Raw genomic sequence first — 22297 nt, 5'->3', positions numbered from 1 at the left:
CAGGGAAGTCCCTGCATGTATACTTTTGAACCATGGTTTTCTCCAGATATATGCCCAGGAGTGGGATTTCTGGATCATATGGTAACTCTATTTTTAGTTTTATTAAGGAACCTCCATACTCTTTTCCATAGTGGCTGCACCAATTTACATTCCCACCAACAGTGTAGGAGGGTTCCCTTTTCTCATTACCCTCTCCAGCATTTATTGTTTGTGGACTTTCTAAAAAAATTTTTATTGGAGTACAGTTGATTTAAAATGGTGTGTCATTTGCGGACTTATTGATGATGGCCATTCTGACCAGTGTGAGGTGATACCTCATTGTAGTTTTGATTTGCATTTCTCTAATAATTAGTGATGTTGAGCATCTTTTCAAGTGCCTATTGGCCATCTGTATGTCTTCTTTGGAGAAATGTCTATTTAGGTCTTCTGCCCAGTTTTTGATTGGATTGTTTGTTTTTTTTTTTGTTATTGATTTGTATGAGCTGTTTGTATATTTTGGAAATTGAGCCCTTGTTGGTCGCATGGTTTGCAAAGATTTTTTTCCAGTCTGTAGGCTGTCTTTTTGTTTTGTTTATGGTTTCCTTTGCTGTACAAAAGCTTATAAGCTTGATGAAGTCCCATTTGTTTATTTTTGCTTTTATTACTATTGCCTTGGGAGACTGACCCAAGAAAACATTGTTACGATTTATGTCAGAGAATGTTTTGCCTACATTCTCTTCTAGGAGTTTTATGGTGTCATGTCTTAAATATAAAGTCTTTAAGCCATTTTTAGTTTATTTTTGTGTATGGTATGAGGGTGTGTTCTAACTTCATTGAATTAATTGTGGCAGTCCAGCTTTCCCATCACCACCTGCTGAAGAGACTGTCTTTTCTCCACTGTATATTTTTGCCTCCTTTGTTGAAGATTAATTGACCATAGGTGTGTGGGTTTACTTCTGGGCTCTCTATTCTGTTCCATTGATCTATATGTCTATTTTTGTGCCAATATCATGCTGTTTTGATTACTGTAGCTTTGTAGTATTGTCTGAAGTCTGAGAGGGTTATGCCTCCAGCTTTGTTATTTTTCCTCAGAATTGCTTTGGCAATTCTGGGTCTTTTGTGATTCCATATAAATTTTAGAATTATTAAATTGTTCTAGTTCTGTGAAAAATATCATGGGTAATTTGATAGGGATCACATTAAATCTGTAGACTGCTTTGGGTAGTATGACCATTTTAACTATGTTAATTCTTCCAATCCAAGAACATGGGATATCTTTCCATTTCCTTGAATCATACTTGACTTCCTTTATCAGTGTTTTATAGTTCTCAGTGTATAAGTCTTTCACCTCCTTGGTTAGGTTTATTCCTAGGTATTTTTTAATGTGATTTTAAATGGGATTGTATTTTTTTTTTTTGATTTCTGATATTTCATTATTAGTGTAAAGAAATGCAACCGATTTCTATATATTAATCTTGTATTCTGCTACCTCACTGAATTCATTTATCAGTTCAAATAGTTTTTGTGTGGAGTCTTTAGGGTTTTCTATATAGAGTATCGTATCATCTGCACATAATGACAGTTTTACCTCTTCCTTCCAATTTCGATACCTTTTATTTCTTTTTCTTGTCTGATGTTTTGTCTTGTTTTGCTTTACTCTTGCTTCGTATATCCCAGACTTGGAGCTGAAGAAGGTGAAAACCCAGAAATGCCAATGTGCACAGACAAAAAGGAGCCCCAACAAAAGCCTGCTCTCTCTAACCAAAGGACCAGGAAAGGGGCAGCACAGCAAGATAGAAAATGTTTAGACATTTTCTAGCCTCTCTACTCTAGCCAAACATCATAGGAAAAAAAGTATAGCACCATCCAGGCCCACGCCTGAAAAGGCTGAGTGGCAAGCCTTGACTTCTACCCTTGCGAGGCTGTAACAAGGCACCCTAACCTCACCATCTGCGCCCCACCACGGTGGTGTCAGAGAAGGCCAAGCAGGGAGCTGACTATTCATCCCCACCACAGGAATGAGGTACCTCCTCCCCTCTCCTCTGGGATGGTATTAGTGGGGGCATAGTAGAGGCTCAGGACTTTCCCTGTTCAGCAGTAACAAGGCCACCTCCGCACCCCTGTGGTGTCAGTGGAGACCATGTGGAGAGCTGTAACAATGCACTCCCGCTCTGCCCAGCTAGGAAAGTATCAGTGGAGACTGTTAGAGAGTCAGAACCCCCGCCTCTGCTTAGCAGTAACAAGGAGCCCCTCCCACCTCAGGGGTCAGTGGAGACCAAGTGAGGAATCTGGACTTCTACCCTCACTTACAGTAATGATACCCCTTTCCCTGGTGGAGCACTGTCCCCAAATCAAGGAAAATAAAAGGTTTAATTAAGATCCAGAATCTCACAACGTAATACCTTAAATGTCCAGGTTTCAAGGGAATATTACTCAACAGACCAATATCTCTTTATCAATTTGGACGCAAAAATACAATATAGTTTCCCCATTGGGGAAACTAAGAGAAGTGTACATCAGATCTCCCTGTATTATTCTTACAACTGTACGTGCATCTATAAACATCTCAAAATTAAAAATTTAATTAAAAAGAAGACAGCAAGGGAGCGGGATAAAGAGAATTATAGATTCTACCTAATATTAGTAGGGTTCCATAAATAATGCACAGGTGATTGCAAGCCCAAGTTAATTTTGCTTCAGTAGATTTCTGAACGTTTCACAACACTCTTTAAAGTGATTGAAGAGCCCTTAAGATGCCACAGTTTTAGGGCTAGGAAATAGTGCTGTGAGTAACTGAGAACTAACATCAAATGCCAACATAACATTCCTGTTCTTCTTTGTTATATTATCTATAGATGTTTTAGTATGATATGAGCAAATATTTTAATCTGTAGCAAAGTACGTACAATATTTTGAAAAGGTATGGTTTTAGAATAACCCTAAGAGTCAACATTAGTGACCTAAAGCACAGTGACCCTAGCTGGTGCTTATTCGTTTAATCTCTGACCTTGGCACCCTGCAGCCCTTCTGTCCACCCAACAGTTACCATAACTTTCACAGAGCACAAGAATTCCATTAGGCAATGTGACCTTGGAACTCTCAATGTGCCATTACTTTATCCTGGTAGAAATGAGATGACATTGTGATTGATAACAAACTCTTCCCAACTGCTTTAAATTTTGTCGTGGTACCTTTGCAAGCCTACCCTGGCTTAAGAGGGTATAAGGAAGAGTTCATTGGAAAAGGTCATTGGAACTATCAGTGAAAACCAGTTTCATTGGAAATCAGCATTACCCTCATCTTCAACATCTTATGAATGCCTTCCAATGTGCTGGGGCCAAATTAGATGAGTTTTATAATGAGGAAAAGAAAAGTGAGACCAAAAGGAAATGATTTTTTAGGAGATAAGAGGTCAGAGGTGGAGAGAGATTTTTGTTTTGTTTTTCACGCAGGTTAAGAAGGGTTTTGAAAAGAATTTGGGGAGAAAATTACAAGATGTAACATGGTTTGAAGGCAGTGAAGACCGGAGAAATCAAGATCCATCAACTCTGAGAGGAAGATGGAAGATTTAAGCAGAGGTACTGGTGGCAGAAAATTTGGAAACAGAATGTAGTAAAGTGTGGCAACATGCAAATATAATAGTCAAAGATAGCATCTAACCGTCTCTCTTCAGAGATGAGAGGTCAGGGAATTGTTAGCCACAAATAAAATATAGTGGGAGAAAGACCAGAGAGCATATTACCGTCAAGCTAAAGGTCGACTGGACAGAGAACTGAGTCCATCATTCTCTCTTCAGAGAAAACTGTTGCAAAGTCATTTATATTTAAATATAATATAAAATATATAATATAGTATATCCAATTATTGTAATATAATATTATTACACTATAGAAAATATTAAATATTTTAAAATACTTTGGTAGGTGGAGTTTGCTCTTCCCTTTGGCCCTTACTTACAGTACACTCTTTTTTTTTTTTTTTTTTTTTTAAATAGTTTTTATGTACTTATTTATTTTATTTTTGGCTGTGTTGGGTCTTCGTCTCTGTGCGAGGGCTTTCTCTCGTTGCGGAAAGTGGGGGCCATTCTTCATCGCGGTGCGCGGGCCTCTCCCTATCGCGGCCTCTCTTGTTGCGGGGCACAGGCTCCAGACGCGCAGGCTCAGTAGTTGTGGCGCACGGGCCCAGTTGCTCCGCGGCATGTGGGATCTTCCCAGACCAGGGCTCGAACCCGTGTACCCTGCATTGGCAGGCAGATTCTCAACCACCGCGCCACCAGGGAAGCCCCCACTCTTTTTTACATATAAATCTTTTATGCTATAGCTTAAAACTATTGATCTATTCAGTACACATTTGATGAGCCTCTAGTGCTGTGGGTACTAGATCCAGAAATAGGCATGGCCTCTGCCTGGCAGCAGTCTTCCCCAGGGTGTCCTAATTCCATTCACTTACTTTTTAGGAATTCCAGTTTCCACACCTTTAAACCGAGAATGATACCGCCTCGCTTGTTTTCCTTGAACATGCTTCTTCTTTTGAGATTTGAATGAGGTGATATATATGTGTGACGGGCTCTGTAACTTTATAAAACACTATACAGATCTGATTTTTCTACTGGCTTATTCTCAGTTCATTTTGAGGCAGGAGCTAAGCCCCGTTTTTCTTTATATCCTCAAACCCTTGCACAGGGTCTGGTACACAGTAAGTGTGGGCAGCAAATGTTGGATATCTCATTGAACAAAACAGAGGAAAATATCTTTATTCTTGTGGGTCTTACGTACTACTGAGGTGACAATAAACAGCAAGCATAATCATTTCATAAATTGTATAGTGTACTAGAAGGTGTAAAATGGTATGGGAAGAAAAATTGGAGTAGAGTAAGGGGAATTGGGAGTCCTGGGGGTAAGCGTTTTTAAAGAGGTCAGGACTGGTCTCACTGACAAGATGGTAATCAAGAAGAGACTTGTAGGAGGTGAAGGTTTCAGCCGTGTGAATATTTGGAGGAAGAGAATTTGGGGCCGAGGGAACAACTAGCCCAAACACCCTGAGGTGGAACCCTGCCTCTCTTGTTTGTGGAACATCCAAGAAGCCAGTGTGGCTGGCGGGGAGAGAGGCAGGGAGAGAAGTAGAAAACGAGGTCAGAGAAGTTATGGAGAGGGTGAGCCACTGTAAACCATGGCTCCAAATGAACTGGGGGCCACTGGGGAATTGTGAGCAGAGGCGTCACGTGATCTGAGTCACTTTTCAAAAGAATCACTCTGGCTGCTGCTTTGAGAATGGACAGAGGCAGGAGAGGAGGTAAAGACAGGAGCAGAGAGACTGTTAAGAAGCTCTTGTAGTCAGGTGAGAGATGAGAACGGCTTGCACCATGCTGGTAGAACTGGAGAGAAGGAAGTGGTCAGATTCTGGATATATATATATATTTTTTAACCTTTTTTTTTTTTATGTGGACCATCTTTTTTAAAGTCTTTATTGAATTTGTTATGATAGTGCTTCTGTTTTATGTTTTGGTTTTTTGGCCACAAGGCATGTGGGATCTTAGCCCCCCGACCAGGGATCGAACCTGCACCCCCTGCGTTGGAAGACAAAGTCCTAACCACTGGTCCGCTAGGGAAGTCCCTGATTCTGGATCTATTCTGCAGGTAGAACCAATAAGATTTCCTGACAGAGTATGGGCTGTAGAAGAAAGAGAAGAATGCAGGATGACTCTAATACTTTTGCTGATCAACTGGATGGCTGGAGGTGCCAACTGAGAAGGAGAAAAACCTGCTGGAGGGGCCGGTTTGGGGGAAAGGTCAGGAGTCAAGGTTGGGCACTTGAAACATCCAAGTAGAGACACCAAAGATGCAGTTATATTGATATATATGAGCCAGGAAGTCAGGAAGGAAGTCTAGACTGTAAATAAAACATTAGAAATTGTTGGATACCAATGGTATTTAAAGCCCTGAGACTGGCTGAGATTACAGAGGGAGCGAGAATAGACAGAGAAGTCTGAGCAGTGAGCCTTAGCACTCCAATGTTGGTTGAGAAGCTGAAAGAAGAGGAACAACATCAAAGGAGACTGAGAAAGAGTGACCAGTAAAGCAGAAGAAAATCCAAGAAATATGTGATGTTCTGGAGTTCAAGTGAGGAAAATGTATCAAGGGAGAGAGATAAATTTGTCAACTGCTTGAATTTGTCAAGTCAGATAAGGACAAAAAATTGACCTTTGGGTTTAGCAACGTAGAGGTTATCAGTGACTTACAAAGGCAGTTTTGGTAGTGTGAAAGGGTCAAACTCCTGATTAGAGTGTGTTTAAGGGAGAACAGGAGGACAGGAAATGGAGAAAGTGATAGAGATAACTCTTTTAAGAAGTGTAGCTGCAAAGAGAAGGAGGGAAATGTGATAGTAGTTGGCAAGAAAAGTGAGGTCAAGAAGATTTTTTGTTTTTAAGGTGGAAGAAATAACAGCATGTGTACCAGCAGGGCTGGGACAGAAAAGTTGACGATGCAGGAGAGACGGGGAGTAATGGCTCCTAATGAAGTCATTTTTGAGGAGGTGAGATCTATCGCTGAAAAGTACAAACAAAAGGACTGCCTGCATATAGACACATGGATAGTTCATTTAGAGAAGCAGGGGGAAAGGCAGAGTGTTGGGTGCAGCCTCTGGTAAGCGGGCACATGTCCTGGCGGGAGACAGTGGCAGTTCCCTTCTGAGCACCGCGATTTCCATCAATGAAACAAGAAGCATGTGACGATACGGAATGTGAAGCAGAAGGTGAAGATGTGGAATGGATGATAGACGTTGGAGGAAAGAGGAACTATGAAATAATGATCCAGGAAAGTGGAAGAGTAAATGCACTAAGGAAACATTTGCTGTTGGGCAGCAAAGGTTGGGATATACTAGTGTATAAGACAGAAAAAAAAAAAAAAACCTTTGTTCGTAGGAATCTTGCATCCCGCAGAGTGGACAATAAATAATATGCATAATAAATACATTAAGTATATAGTAAAGGGCCATTTAGTTTAGTGCTGGGACCATTCAGATGGTTTTGTGTTTTTCTTTAGCCATGTTCTGTTGCATGGTGGAAGCTTGTAGTAGTTGGATAATTTAAATAAGCAGGGTTGTAGTTTTACCAAGCAAGCCTGGTAAAGAGAGAAGGCAAGGGAGTTGCAGATGTTTGCAAGATTGGTGGAACACAGTACACCAAAAGAGTGAGGAAGAGTTAAAAGGTGGTAAGATCAATGGATTGGAGGAAGAAGATGTTTAACCATCCAAAACATTTGATCCATCTCCTCTATCCCCACTTCCCTGCCCTAGTTTAATGTAGTGGCTTAGAACAGTGCCAGCATTAGAATTCTAGCTCTGTCAATTATAAAATCTCTACTCTGTTTCATTTTAATTTTGTTTATCCCTGTCCAAAACACATTGCCTTAATTACTATAGTTTCATAATAAAAGTCTTGATATCCAGTAAGGCAAATCTTTAAATAATTTTTCAAAATGAAAGTGAGATAAATTTTCAGGGAAAAAAACCCTGAGAAAATGTATCACCGACTTAAAGGAAACACAAAAATGTTCTTTAGGTAAAAGGAAAATGATCCAAGATAGTGGCTCTGAGATGTAGGAAGAAATAAAGAGAAAGAACATGATAATAAATATATAAATCTAAATAATAGTGACTATAAAGTAATATTCTCATACGGGTCATAAAAGAAAAAATTAAAGTACATGACAATAGTAGTGTGTGAGTCAGAGATGGATAAATGAGGTTTGAGAATTCTAAAGTTCTTGCATTGTCCTGGAAGAGGAAAAAGTACCACTGATTAGTCAAAGATACGTCATGATCTCTAGGAAGGAGTTAACTGTTAAATAGAAAAATAGAAGACTATAGACTTAATAAATCAAGAGAAAAGAAACAAAGAATAAAAATATTTAATTGCTCCAAGAGAGAGCAAAAATTAAGATTAGAAAAGAAAGAACTAGTGGAACATGTAGAAAAAGTAAGACAGAGTGGGGGAAGGACATTAACCCGACATCAACGAGAGCAAAGCAGAAGTATCTCAATATCCTACCAACAAAAGAAAGTTAAGATTTCTTACAGCCTGAGTATCACTGAGAAATCGCCAGTGTATCGTAGTGGCTTAAATATTGTTTTTGAATGAACAACCAGATGGATGCCCCGGGTAATGTTGTTTTATTGTTATCAAATAAATATAAAAGTGGCCCTTGGAATGGGCTGTAACACAGGCAAAAACATAAACAGTCATGTGGACATGGCTCCTCTCTCCCCACAAACATGCCTCAGATGCAGAATACACGTGATGAACACTTCTTATAGGGACAACTTTGTGAATAGACTCTGAGAGACAGACAGACAGGCACACACATCTTATTCCTGGGTCCTTTTGTTTGTTTTTTTGTTTTCGTTTTTAGTTCAGAAGCTTCCTACTTCCTCACGTATCCGCCTTTTCTCTCCCTCAAGTTGTCTTTTATAGAAACTGAACAGGCTACCATCTCCTTATAGGCTACGGAGTTTTATAATGTCCTTCAGTCACCACCAAGCTTTCTTTCAAGCTAAACAATTCCAGTTGCTTTAATCTCAGAGTATTTTAACCTAGTGATCTGACCACCTGTTAGACTTGTGAGGAAGAGGAATTCTGGTTGATCAAAGAGAATCCTCATGATTGTGCTGGACGGGATAAGAAGAAAAAATATTTTAAGGAAAATCCGTAAATAAATTCATTTCTAATAATTCCAGAGCATGCCATAGTTTTTGTTTGTTTGTTTTTTAATTAATTTATTAATTTATTATTTATTTTTGGTTGCATTGGGTCTTTGTTGCTGCGCGCGGGCTTTCTCTAGTTGTGGCGAGCAGGGGCTACTCTTCGTTGCGGTGCACGGGCTTCTCATTGCGGTGGCTTCTCTTGTTGCGCAGCACGGGCTCTAGGCGTGCGGGCTTCAGTTGTTGTGGCTCACGGGCTCAGTAGTTGTGTCTCGCGGGCTCTAGAGCGCAGGCTTAGTAGTTGTGGCGCACGGGCTTAGTTGCTCCGCAGCATGTGGGATCTTCCTGGACCAGGGCTTGAACCCGTGTCCCCTGCATTGGCAGGTGGATTCTTAACCACTGCGCCACCAGGGAAGTCCAGTGCCATAGTTTTAATCAACTCCCAGCATCTCTTCAAATCAACTTCTGCCTAGCTCAGGGTAACAGGCAGAGCAGGATGAAGATGAGTGGCATATCTAAGAGTGAGTGCTAGAGCTGCTGGCTCCTATCCCAGTCTCTTCTCCTAAGCCTCTTCTGATCTTTTAACTATTAATGCTAGTTGTCATTTATAAGGTACCTCCTATATGCCAGGCACTTTGCACACATTATGTTTAATCCTAACAACACCCCTGTTTTATGGTTTCGGAGACTGAATCAAGAATTAAACTGCCGAAGCCCAGACAGCTAGTAAGTGGTAGAGGTGAGATTCATTCCAGGGTCTGCCGACAACACCACCTCTTATAGGATGCTCTGCCTTAAGGTTCTCTGGGAACCCAAGAAAGCCATGGGATGACTTCTGTGTTAATAAGACAGAGCAGGAGCAAGGACCAGCAGGTAATCCTGCTACCTGGTTGGGAGGAAGGAAAGCCATATTTATGGAGTGTATTCTGTTCTAGGCTCAATGCTAGCTCCTTTTACCTTCTTAGTTCATTTATTCCTCACAGTGACCTGGTAAAAGAGATGTTTTATCCTTATGTTACATATGAGGAAACTGAGGTTTCGACAAGTGAGAAAGTGTCCAAGGTCACATAGCTAATAAGATGTGAAGCTCTGAGTTTGAATCCCACTGACTTCAAAGCCATGGTAACATATTGCTCCCTGTTTTAGATTCTTCCTTTGCAAAGGAGTGCGGAGAGGTCAATGAAAAGCGACAAGAAGACCACACGGGGGACTCAAGTGGGCGCTAGGTGTAGAGATAATTTAGCACAGGGAGAAGTCCAGGATCAGAGCAGTATGCCACAGGAGGACACTGGAGACTGGACCCTGGTCTCGAGGATGCAGCCTCAGGTGGGACTTAACCTCTCTGGGCATCAGTTTCTTATTGTTAAAAAAAAACAAAGCGGGTTTTGAATTAGATGATCTCTAAAGTCCCTTCCAGCCCTAAAGTTCTGTGTCTCTAAGAATTAAGAGGGCACCGACAGAGAGAAGCTTAATGTGATGATTCCAGGTGGCCCTGCCCAGCTCTCGTCGTCTCTGGAGATGCGTCCCTGGAGATGGTTGGGTTTGGTGGCCCGGGGACCAGACCTGGGGATGCAGAAGCGGGAGGCGAGCCTAGGGGTCTCTCTTGGTCCTCGACTGTCCCATGATTAGTGAGCGTCTAGAAACTGTCCCACGCATGGGTTTAAAAAGAACACTGAGCGCCGAGGGAGTGTGACAGTCACTTTGTAGGGCTCGGGTGGCCCGTCGGGCGAGGCTTTCGGAACACCCGGCGGCACCGGGCCGGTCGCGGGCTTATCAGCAGCAGCTGGTGCAGCGGGCCCGGGGCTGGCTGCTCGCCCGGGTGGGCGGCGGCCGGCGGGGCACCTCCGGCAGCGAGGGCGGCGCGCCGGGCCCTTCTCCCGTGCTTGGCCCGCCGTGTGAGCCGGGCGGGCGGCGGGAGCGGCTCCTGCGGCCCGGGGGGCCCTCGCCCGGGCCCGACGCGTGCGCGGGGGTGGGCGGGGGCGAGGCCGCCGCCGCGAACAAAGTCCAGGCCCCGCGGCCGCAGCCCTGGTGCGCCCAGCAGCTCCGCCAGAGACGCGCGAGGTCCCAGGTGAGGGAAGCTTGGGCGCGCCGGCTCCGACCGCGGGACTCCGGGGACAGTGGGCTCCGGGCGGCGGCAGCGCCACTTCCACGCGGCGTCCCCGGTCCCCGCGACCTGTCAGCCGGCCCCGATCCCTCGCGCAGGGTCTGCGAGGAGGCTGGTCGACCTCCTCCGGGCTGGGGTGGGTGTTCTTGGACCTGAGACTGTGGTTTCTCACCTAGGCTGAGATGGATCTAGAGGCGGGAAGGATCGGAACAGTCCGGGTCCCCAGGAAAACGGAGGACGAATTTGAACGGGGCAGCAGCAGCAGCAGCAGGTACGTAACCCGCAGCCGCCGCTTTCCCGCGACACGTGAATCAGCAGGGCCAGCTCTGGCTGAGGGAAGCAGCTGAGAAAATCTGACGATGCCTTTGGCCTTTGTTTCGGAGCTTCCGTAGCGTCTTGTCTGAGGTTCTGACCTTACCCAAGGAATGTCACTGAGGCTTCTTTTGCAACAGGCTCAGGAAGAAGAGGATGTGTTTAAAAGTGCCCGCTTCTCTGTGTGCAGGGTGATCCGATGAATATGTGTGGCATAACATTCCTTGCGTTATGTAACCCAAAACTCTTCCGAAAAACTTTCATAAACATCATTTGATCTTTTATGCCTGCAGAGCATCAGACGTCTGTCGTTGATGGTTGTGCTTTTTAAACAAGTGTAGTGAAGCAGAAGCCTCCTTCCTCCCCCTCGTTATTCCTCTTCCTCCTCATTTTACCCATCCCACCCCCCTCCTCCCAGCGCCAGGCTGCTCCCTCTTTCTCCCCTGTGGGTGGTGAGGGGTGAAGGGGGGAGGGGGACCTGGGGCAGCCTCATTCTTCCTAACCTGTGCTTCCAAAGAAATTTTTGTTCACATGCAAGGGGGAAACCTCTTTCTTGAATGTCTTTCTTCCTGTGATGGCTGTTCGGTTCCCAGAGTTCCCTTGTTGCCCACGCTTCATGGACCTTAGTAGGGGCAGAAGCAAACCAGTCAATGACATGTGGTCATTGTCCCGCTTTCACCGTGGGAATAGTGAATCACTTTCGCCTTCAGCCTCAGTTTATGAGGCTGTTGTGGTCTCTGAGTTCATGCCAAGCCACCCAGAACTAATTGACCTGTGTCATCCAGCGATCACCCCGAGGGACAAATTTTATCAGGTTCTGTAGTGTGTCCTCAAGCTGCAAGGGACCTGATTAGTCAACGGAAAACATGCCTATCTGGTGGTTCAACTGAGGCATTATTTTTGTCTGTTAACGTCTTCATACAGTGATCTTGCCTTATTCCTTCTACATACCATGGTATTCATTCATAGAAAGTTTGGCGTGCCGCATAAAATTGGTATTATTTCTGCTAGAAAATAATTGATATTATTTCTACTAGAAAAATGTGGGTTTCGTCAGCTGACAATTTAGGCTGGGATTGACTGTGAATCTATAAATAGATGGCATTTTCTGGAAGAAGGCTATTTATGTATTGCACTGGCTGAACATTTGATGAGTGTACAGAGGGGTTTTCCTGCAAAAGATGCAGTGACGTAACAGAACCCAAGGAAGTTCTCAGAAGTGGAGCTCACAGCCTTGTGTTGGAAAGAAGACAGTTCAAAAGAGAAATACAAAAAGCTAAGAATAAGTTGAAACTGTAAGATTATGAAATTAAGTGTAAGGAGACAAATTTTTATAAAAAGTAGACTAAAGCTTATACATTAAAGGAAGTTCAGCTCACTTCAGTTATCTAGGGCAAATTGAGAGTTAGTTACATGCTTGTTCCAATCATGCTGTTATTGCCTATGGCACATTCTTTTGAACACATTTCATTGCAGATGTCTGTCCTTTGATTTTAGCGAATGTTCTAGATAATTTGGGATCAAGTCCTATGAGTAAAACTTTATCACCTACCTGGACATTTAAGCTAAATAAATTCATTTTATGTTTTAAAAAAAAAAAGCTCTCCTAGAGTTTGCATTTATTGTATGGAAGAAAGATATAAATAATACATATGCTGAATATGTGAACTACAGCAAATGTTAGAAGGTAATGAATGCTATGGAAAAGCATTAATCAGGGCTAAAGAAATCAGGAGTGCAAAAAGGAAGTCGTTTGCAGTTTTAAGTAGGGCGGTCAAGGTAGGTCTTATTGAGAAGGCAATATCTGAGCAAGAACTTGAAAGAAAGGAGGGAGGTGTGTGGCATCTGAGGGAGACCATTCCTGGCAGAGGTAATAAAGACTCTGCGATGGGAACATGGCTGGAATGTTCACAGAACAGCGACAACAGAGACAGCAGGGTGGCTGGGGCAGAGGAAGCAGGAGTGGGAGTGGGCACTGTGGTCAGAGAGGTGACAAGGAAACATCATGTGGGGCCCTAGAGGCTGATGTAAGGATTTGGCTTTTACTCTGAGGAAAGTGGAAGCCATTGTAAGTCTTTGAGCAGAGGAGCAGCATGATATGAATTGAGAGTTTTTAAAAAATCTGCGTTATTGAAGTATAGTTGATTTACAACGTTGTGTTAATTTCTGCTGTACAGCAAAGTGATTCAGTTATACATATATATGCATTCTTTTTTTATTCTTTTCCATTATGGTTTATCACAGGATATTGAATATAGTTCCCTGTGGTATACAGTAGGACCTTGTTGTTTATCCATCCTATATGTAATAGTTTGCGTCTGCTAACCGCAAACTCCCAATCCATCCCTCTCCCCACAACCCTTGGCAACCACATGACTTGAGTTTTTAAATGGTTTCTCTGACTACTGTGTTGAGGAAAGACTAAAGTGGGCATAAGTGGAAGTGGAGAAACAAGGCAGGAGTTCTCCTGGCTATTGGGATAGCCATAAAATTGGTGAGCAGTGGTTGAATTCTAGGTGTATTTTGAATGCAGAGTTGAGAGGATTTCCTGACACCACTCCCTGTAATCATTCAGAAGGGTGGCCTTTACTAATTTTATTTTATTATTTATTTATTTAATATAAATTTTAAAATTTAATTTTATCTATTTTTGGCTGTGTTGGGTCTTCGTTGCTGCGCACGGGCTTTCTCTAGTTGCGGCGAGCAGAGGCTACTCTTCGTTGCAGTGTGCAGGCTTTTCATCGCGGTGGCTTCTCTTGTTGCGGAGCATGGGCTCTAGGTGCACGGGCTCAGTAGTTGTGGCTCACGGGCTCTAGAGCTCAGGCTCAGTAGTTGTGGTGCACGGGCTTAGTTGCTCCGCGGCATGTGGGATCTTTCATGACCAGGGCTCAAACCTGTGTCCCCTGTATTGGCAGGCAGATTCTTAACCACTGCGCCACCAGGGAAGTCCTGGCCTTTACTAATTTTAGATCAGTATGTATGATTTTAGCAAGTGAAGGATTAATTGATCTGGAGGACATTGTTAACATATTCATCTTCCCTCTGTGCATGAGCTCTGCAAGACAGGTGACCATCTCCCGGTTATCCAGAGATTCCTATAGTAACTTGGACGGTTACCTTTGCACTTGGTGATTGCCTTGCAGTCGAAACTGGATAATTTCGACAATTTGTGGACATCACTCTTTTATATTTGAAAGTATAATGTTGATACCCTGAGAAAACCATAATTCAAAAAGAGACATGTACCACAGTGTTCACTGCCGCACTATTTACAATAGCCAGGTCATGGAAGCAACCTGAGTGTCCATCGACAGACGAATGGATAAAGAAGATGTGGGACATATATATGATGGAATATTACTCGGCCATAAAAAGAAACAAAATTGAGTTATTTGTAGTGAGGTGGATGGACCTAGAGTCTGTCCTATAGAGTGAAGTAAGTCAGAAAGAGAAAAACAAATACCATATGCTAACGCATATATATGGAATCCAAAAAAAAAAGGTTCTAACGAACCTAGTGGCAGGATAGGAATAAAGACGCAGATGTAGGGAATGGACTTGAAGACATGGGGGCGGGGGGGGGAGAGGAGGCTGGGACAAAGTGATAGAGTAGCACTGACATATATACACTACCAAATGTAAAATAGATAGCTAGTGGGAAGCAGCCGCATAGCACAGGGAGATCAGCTCGGTGCCTTGTGACCACCTAGAGGGGTGGGATAGGGAGGGTGGGAGGGAGACGCAAGAGGGAGGGGATGTAGGGATATATGTATACATACAGCTGATTCACTTTGTTATACAGCAGAAACTAATACAACATTGTAAAGCATTTATACTCCAATAAAGATGTTAAATATATATATAATATTTAATATGATAACTACTCAAATTTATATTCAATTGAAATATTTTGTAACAGTTTTTAAATTCAGTCAATTATATTTTTTTACAGCAAACAAGATAAGGAAAAAACGAAGAAAGTAAATTTGATTGGACCATTAACATTGGTAAGCTGTGAAATATTAAATATGAATAACTCCTGCCTTCATTTAAATTTGATGTCTTGGATCCATAGCTATAGCAGTACTTTAAGACTGTCTACAGGCAGCAATAGGTTTTCCCTGCTGCACCTGTGCTGTCCTGGATTGGCTCATTGTAATTAATGGCCCACATTCTCAAGATGGATGATAAAAGAGGTAGGGATAGGCTGGCCATGAGAGCAGAGGTTACTGGTGTAGTGGGAAATTGAAAATAGGACTTGTGTTTGTAGCGGCATACAAACCAACCGCTTTCAGGAAAATGCATCTCAGCACTTGTTTCACAAAAAAACCCAAATTTAGTTTAAAATAAGCTTGCATATAAAGAGATTGTTAACTACAGAAAATTGTAAATGATTAAGAAATTTATTATGTTCACGTTGGCTTCCAGGAAAATTAATTAAATATGGAGTTACTATTATGGACTCAGATATGTTTACAACAAATTCTCAGTGGTTTTCAGCTGGTCCAAGGCAAGCCAACATACTTTTGGAAGAAGTCGAATCTGTTTTTCATTTGTAATATGTCTTAGAGAGGGGACCCATGAAAGTGTTTGCCCACTATTGGTGAATATGATGTGTTTCAAACTATGCCGGCCATTTTTTGATAGCAGAGAAGTTGGTATTAAGTGGCATGTCAGCTGAAACCTCCAACTTATGAAGTAAAGGATGAGAGGACACCAAAACGTCCATACTCTGGAGCCTGCTACATTCTTCTCATGTCGCCATAAAGCCCCTGTTCATTCTCTTCTCCCTTATGCTTGTGATGTTTTTGTTTAAAAGTCTCAGTAAGGGTAACATTTTTTCAGTTTAGTACTTTAGAGAATAAATTGTTTGTGAAACTAAATCTGGTTTTAATGCATAGCTTTTATTTTGATTTATTTATTCATTTATTTTTATTTATTTTTGGCTGCATTGGATCTTTGTTGCTGCGCGTGGGCTTTCTCTAGTTGTGGCGAGTGGGGGCTACTCTTCGTTGCGGTGCATGGGCTTCTCATTGGAGTGGCTTCTCTTGTCGCGGAGCACAGGCTCTAGGTGCGCGAGCTTCAGTACTTGTGACTCACGGGCTCTAGAGCGCAGGCTCAGTAGTTGTGGTGCACAGGCTTAGTTGCTCCGTGGCATGTGGGATCTTCCCCGACCAGGGCTCGAACCTGTGTCCCCTGCATTGGCAGGCAGATTCTTAACCACTGCGCCACCAGGGAAATCCAGTGCACAAGTTTTAAATCTGCCTCCTAGAGAAAACAAAATGTCACGAACGTTAAAGTAGAAACAATCATTTGAATCTAAAAGTTTAACCTTAAGTTAAATTTAAGTGTAATCTTTTTCACCCTCTGAATAGATTTTTTTGCTGTTGTTCTGATAGAGGTTCAGGACAAAACTGTGTTTTTTAATAGGAGTTAGAATGTATTCTTTTGTTGAAAAATCACTGAAAACAGATCTAGGTTTACTTAGGATATTGCTGTGAAATTCATGGAGTTTTAAATTGAAGCTTGGAGACAATAAAGTTTTATTTAATTAATATGAAAAACTTTTAAAATTGAGGTGCAATTAACATATTACATTATATGAGTTTCAGATGTACCATGAAAAGCACTTAAAACATTCCTCAATTTCACATAAATGTTCACTAAAGGAACATTATATGACAACCTGCTCCTGTGCTTGAACTGTGGCCCATAGACCTGACTGCTCTATCTCCCTTCCCCAGGAGCCGTAAAACGAAACTTGGGGACACTGGTCCCTTTTGTAGCAGTTTTAGGGGCCCTTCCCCGCTTGTCCTTGACTTTACCTGCTCCCCTTGTTCCATTCCAGGCCCCACCTGGCTTCTGACTCTTTCAGCACTCTTGCTTGCCCTGTGTGCTTGATGATGGAATGTGGTCTCCCAGACTGAACCCTTGGAACTCTTTGAGAACAGTTTGCACACACACCCCTCACTCCCCACCTTGTGCTTTTGACCTCAGGGTGCCCCTGCATAGTGACCCCGTCTGACTCAGCCTGCACTCTCAAGGACCCCACTCCACCAAGCCTGACTCATCATCCACTCTCCTGATTATTGATCCTTGTCTCCCAAAGGGGGTGGAATGAGGGAAATGGGCAGCAGGAAAGGTTAAAAAGACAGGAAAGCTGCAAGGGACAGAGAGGAAGGTATAGAAACGGAAAACTTATAGACGGAAGATGTAGTCCGGAAGGCAGAGGAGGAAAGAAGAACAAAGAGAGAGAGCCCTAGTTCAGTCAATCAGAAATGGTGAGAAAAAGTGCGAAATTGGAGAGGACTAAAAAAGATGGCGAGGGACAAAGTGTTTTGGAGTATTATGACACTGACTGGCTGGTTAGTTCTTGGGTGTTGTGCACTTCACTGTAACAACTGGTATCACCCCTCTCCTCTATAGGTGGTACTAAGTCCAAGATTGTTGGTGTGGCCCACCAGGCCTTTTAGACCTTTCTCTAACATCGTCTTCCACGCTTTGTACCGTGCACTCAGGAATTCCACTGCGTGGAGTTACCTGAGCACTCGTGTGGTTTCTAGTCGCCCTGCTGTTCTTTTTTTTTTTTTTTAATTTATTTATTTAATTTATTTGTATTTGGCTACGTTGGGTCTTCGTTGCTGCGTGCGGGCTTTCTCTAGTTGCGGCGAGCAGGGGCTACTCTTCTTTGCGGTGCACGGGCTTCTCATTGCGGTGGCTTCTCTTGTTGCAGAGCACGGGCTTTAGGCGGGCGGGCTTCAGTAGTTGTGGCGCGTGGGCTTTAGAGCGCAGGCTCAGTAGTTGTGGCGCACGGGCTTAGTTGCTCCGCGGCATGTGGGATCTTCCCGGACCAGGGCTCGAACCCGTGTCCCCTGCATTGGCAGGCGGATTCTTAACCACTACGCCACCAGGGAAGTCCGCCCTGCTGTTCTAAGCCCCAACATCCTCCACTTCCTCTGCGCTCCCCATTTCTTCTTCAGCTAATCCTCCCTTACCTTTCAAGATTCTACAATGAGCGTCATCTCCATGAGCAAGACTTCCCTAAAGCACACACTCACGCACTCCCTAATGTTTGTTGCACTTCACTGCGGAGCTGCCTTCTAAAAGCTAACTTAAACCTCTTAAAGGGATCTTATCCTCCAAACCCAGAGGATCTGTTCCCCCCAACCCCTTTATAATTCTCCCTTTGAACTATTCTGAATGTCTTTCTTTTTAAATTTTATTTATTTATTTTTGGCTGCGTTGGGTCTTCGTTGCTGTGCGCGGGCTTTCTCTAGTTGCGGCGAGCGGGGGCTATTCTTCGTTGCGGTGAGCGGGCTTCTCATTGCGGTGGCTTCCCTTGTTGCGGAGCACGGGCTCTAGGCATGCGGGCTTCAGTAGTTGTGGCATGCGGGCTCAGTAGTTGCGGCTCGCGGGCTCTAGAGAGCAGGCTCAGTAGTTGTGGCGCGGGGGCTTAGTTGCTCCATGACATGTGGGATCTTCCCAGACTGGGGCTTGAACCCATGTCCCCTACATTGGCAGGCGGATTCTTAACCACTGTGCCACCGGGGAAGCCCTGAATGTCTTTTTAAAGGACATACTATGTGTGTGTATGTAAATGATGTCTACCCCTAGCTGCTCAGGAGCTCTGGAAAATCAAACAATATTTCTTAATGGAACCAAACCTTCATCCCTTCTGATTATATTGCACTTATCCAAATAAGATAGTGATTAAATGGAGTTAGACTGATTTCCTCACAGAATACAAGATAAATAGAATCATGAAATTAATCTGTCAGTGATTGGATTGAAATTCTTTCTTCCCTAATACCTTTATTTGCAACCGTTACAAAAGTACTGACATTAAATAAAAATCCGAAGAACATATCATTGTGACAAAAGAGAAATCCTGTTACACAAGCTAAGTATTCTTATCTTTTCTTTTTTCTTTTTTTTTTTTTAGTTTCGATATTCTGATTGGCAGGATAAATTATTTATATCCTTTGGCACTATCATGGCCATAGCTCATGGGTCAGGTCTCCCCCTCATGATGATAGTATTTGGAGAAATGACTGACAGATTTGTTAATATTGGAGGAAACTTCTCCTTTCCAGGTAAGCATTTCTCTATTTAAAAAATATATATGTATTTTACATATATGTTTAACTGAGTGGAAGATTAGAAATTGATTTTTCTATTCATCATCTACTTGCTTCCTGGTTTGGACATCTGGGTGACTCCAGATATCACAGAAGGGGTTGTAACATTCTCAGAAAACTTCCTCAAATACTCATTTAAATTTCAACAAATAGGTGTATGCTGTTTGACTTTAAATATAGAGTAAGGAAATATCCATCTCCAGAAAGTTTTGCATTTAAATAAAGTAAGGAAGTCAGTCTACGTGAGGACGGTGGAACTATAACAGAGTATGTCTGTGCAGTGTCCATCCCATTAGTGATTACTGATGAGCTTCAGAATACATCAGTTTGCGTGGTGGTACTTCTTAGCTATGCTCAGCTTGTAGGTCTGTTTCTGGTTTTCTTTTTTTATCTCCCCCCATCCTTTTTGCTAAAATTAGACCCACTTTCTGTCTCTAATTTTTGGATCAACAAGGTTGACTGTTATTTGGTAGAATACTTTACTAAAGAGTGAATGGACTCAGTGTGAGAATGATGTGCTTTGAAACTCACTCAAAGGACTATAATTACTGAAGAGCCAAAGGAATCCCATAAGTTAATGTCATCTATGTGAGAGGCTGTGTCAACAGCATTGGAGTGCGGTTTCAGTGGACAAAGTTATTTTCATATTAGCCAGATTTAACATAGAAAGGAAGATATTCATGCTTCCTACAAAGCATGATAGCTCAGTTCCTCCCAAGAGACCTGTGGGCATTAGGCTGCAGAAGACCGAGTGAAGCTTTACTGGCACACAGACGGCGGAATAGAAGGAAAACAACTGATAAAGGAAAGGGCAGCTTTCATAGTAAAGATATCTGAGAAAAAGTGGACTCTGTAATTTAGATGACACTCAGTAAGAGTTTTCAGTGTTCACTGATTGACAACTACATATTTGGTTAGCATTGTAGGGCTTAATTGTAATTACCTAAGAGAACATGATTGCTTAATTTATACAACAGGAAAAAAAGCTGTACTTTACATAAACATTGATGGATATTAATGCCTTTTAGAAGTCTAGTAAAAGCATCCTTCGAAAGTTAAATCAAGCTCCTACAAAAATAGTTTATTTACTCTCCAGTACTATTGTCTCTGAGAAGAACCTCTTTGTAATAAAAATAACACCAATAATAGTAACCTTTCATTGTGTGTATCAGGTGCTAGGTGTTATTTCACTTAAGCCTCACAAGAACCGTCTCACACAGCTGGTAATATTATTTTCTGTGATACATGAAGACACTGAGGCTTGTCCAAAATTATACAGTATTAGGGCAGAATTCAAACCCAGGTCTTTCTGCCATCCCAGCCATGCTCATGCCCATATACATTATACTGCCAATGTAAATAGCTTTCTCCTTTAAAAAAATGTGTTTGGGAAAGTTTTAAATGGATTACTTGTGCTTGACCAGTGGCCAAAACTTCAACACAAACACCATAAAGGTAAAATTGGAGTAAGATAGGACAGTTTAAAAAGCCTTCAAGGAAATGAGGAATTTTCTATTTGTTTTCCTTTTACTTCTTATAAGATCTATAGATCTATAACACACACACACACATACAGTAGGATGATGCCTATATTTGAACATCAATAAAAAATTGGTTTCAACTCAGGATTTTAAAAAAATCAGATTAACAAATGAGTGGATAAACAAAATGTGTTATATACATACAAGGGAATATTATTCAGCCTTAATAAGGAAGTTCAGACACCTGCTACAACATGGATGAACCTTGAGGACATTATGTTAAGTGAAAAAAGCCTGTCACAAAAAGACAATTATTGTATTATTCCACTTATATGAGGTGTCTATAGTAGCCAAATTCATAGAAACAGAAAGTAAGATAGTGGTAGCAGGCGTGGGGGAGGAGAAAATGGGGAGTTGTTGTTTAATGGGCATAGTTTCAGTTGGGGGAAGATGAAAAAGTTCTGGAGATTGGTTGTACAGCAGCGTGAATATATTTAACGCTACTTAACTATACACTTAAAATGGTTAAGATGGTTTTGTGTATATTATCACAATTAAATTTTTTTAAAAATCTGATGCAGTGCTCTTATCACAGGGGAGTTGGCATTTGGTTCGGTTTTATTCGTCCTATTTTTGTTTTTGCTAACACCAGAGTAATTCCACAACTTTCTTATTTGGAGCAGTTTGCTTGTCTTTTCTGTGTTTCTAATTATGCAACCGTATCGCTTTGAAGCTGGAATGGCAGACAGGTGCCATGTACTGTGCCCAGGGCTAAATTCAAGGTCTCTCTGGGGAATGGCACGAGCAAGTCACTTACAGACCTGTAATAGCTGGAGTGATAAACTCACCCGAGTTGCCAACTCAGTTTCAGTGGCCTCCAAATTAAATGACACTTGGTCCTCTACAGCCACATTTGTCACTAGGCATATTAGCTGTCTTGGAGGGTTTGGAATGGGAAGTCCCTCAGATGTTATTGATTCCAATGTCCACTCTTTAGTAGTGTGTACAAATAATATTCCCGTGCCTTTTTGGAGAAGACGAAATTGTTACATTTCATACTCAGAGAGCTCATTGGTAGGTTTACATTTGTAGAGTTTAGCAAATATCCTGGGGATTGAGAGTAGATAGAGTATTCCGCTGTACTTAGCAGAGCTCACTGGCTCATCTCAGAGAGATGATGTTTATTTAGAGTCTATTCTTTAGAATCGTTGGATTCTTGGACAGCTAGACTAAATGGGAGCCAAATGAGAAGGGAATGTTAGAAGAAATAAAGGTTTAAATTACAAGAGGGCCTGACAGTGACTTACTGTGAACAGAGACCATCCTTGTCAACAGAATAAAGGCTCCGTGACAAGGCTGTTCCCTCACAATGACTCGGTTGTGCGGAAACTATGCATAAAACATTCCTCGTCCAAACCTTAAGAATGGAGTCATAGGAAACAGTTTTTCTGCAGAGTATTAGGAACCTGATATTTTATGCCAAGTCTATGTGACTGTAATAATGTAGGAGATTCTGTGGAGAAATCGATGTACCCTGCGTGCCCTTTGCCACATAGATGAGAGGAAAAGGCAGTTTTGAGCCCCAG

The 22297-nt window shown here is 42.3% G+C and overlaps 1 protein-coding gene across 1 annotated transcript in view; it reads left to right on the top strand.

The window, feature by feature from the left end:
* The first annotated feature begins 9914 nt into the window (after positions 1–9914).
* Positions 9915–22297, top strand: part of ABCB4 (ATP binding cassette subfamily B member 4) — an 83865-nt gene continuing 71482 nt past the window's right edge. The window contains exons 1-4 of the mRNA XM_068550481.1: positions 9915–10002; positions 10957–11051; positions 15045–15099; positions 19035–19185. Coding sequence (XP_068406582.1) covers positions 9949–10002; positions 10957–11051; positions 15045–15099; positions 19035–19185 — 355 coding nt within the window. The 5' untranslated portion in view covers positions 9915–9948. The remainder of the gene's footprint in view (positions 10003–10956; positions 11052–15044; positions 15100–19034; positions 19186–22297) is intronic.

Source organism: Eschrichtius robustus, chromosome 8 (assembly GCF_028021215.1).
Source record: "Eschrichtius robustus isolate mEscRob2 chromosome 8, mEscRob2.pri, whole genome shotgun sequence".
Classification (NCBI taxonomy): Eukaryota; Metazoa; Chordata; class Mammalia; order Artiodactyla; family Eschrichtiidae; genus Eschrichtius; species Eschrichtius robustus.
The sequence above is the reverse complement of the archived record's forward strand: the minus strand, read 5'-3'. Positions and strand labels throughout refer to the sequence as shown.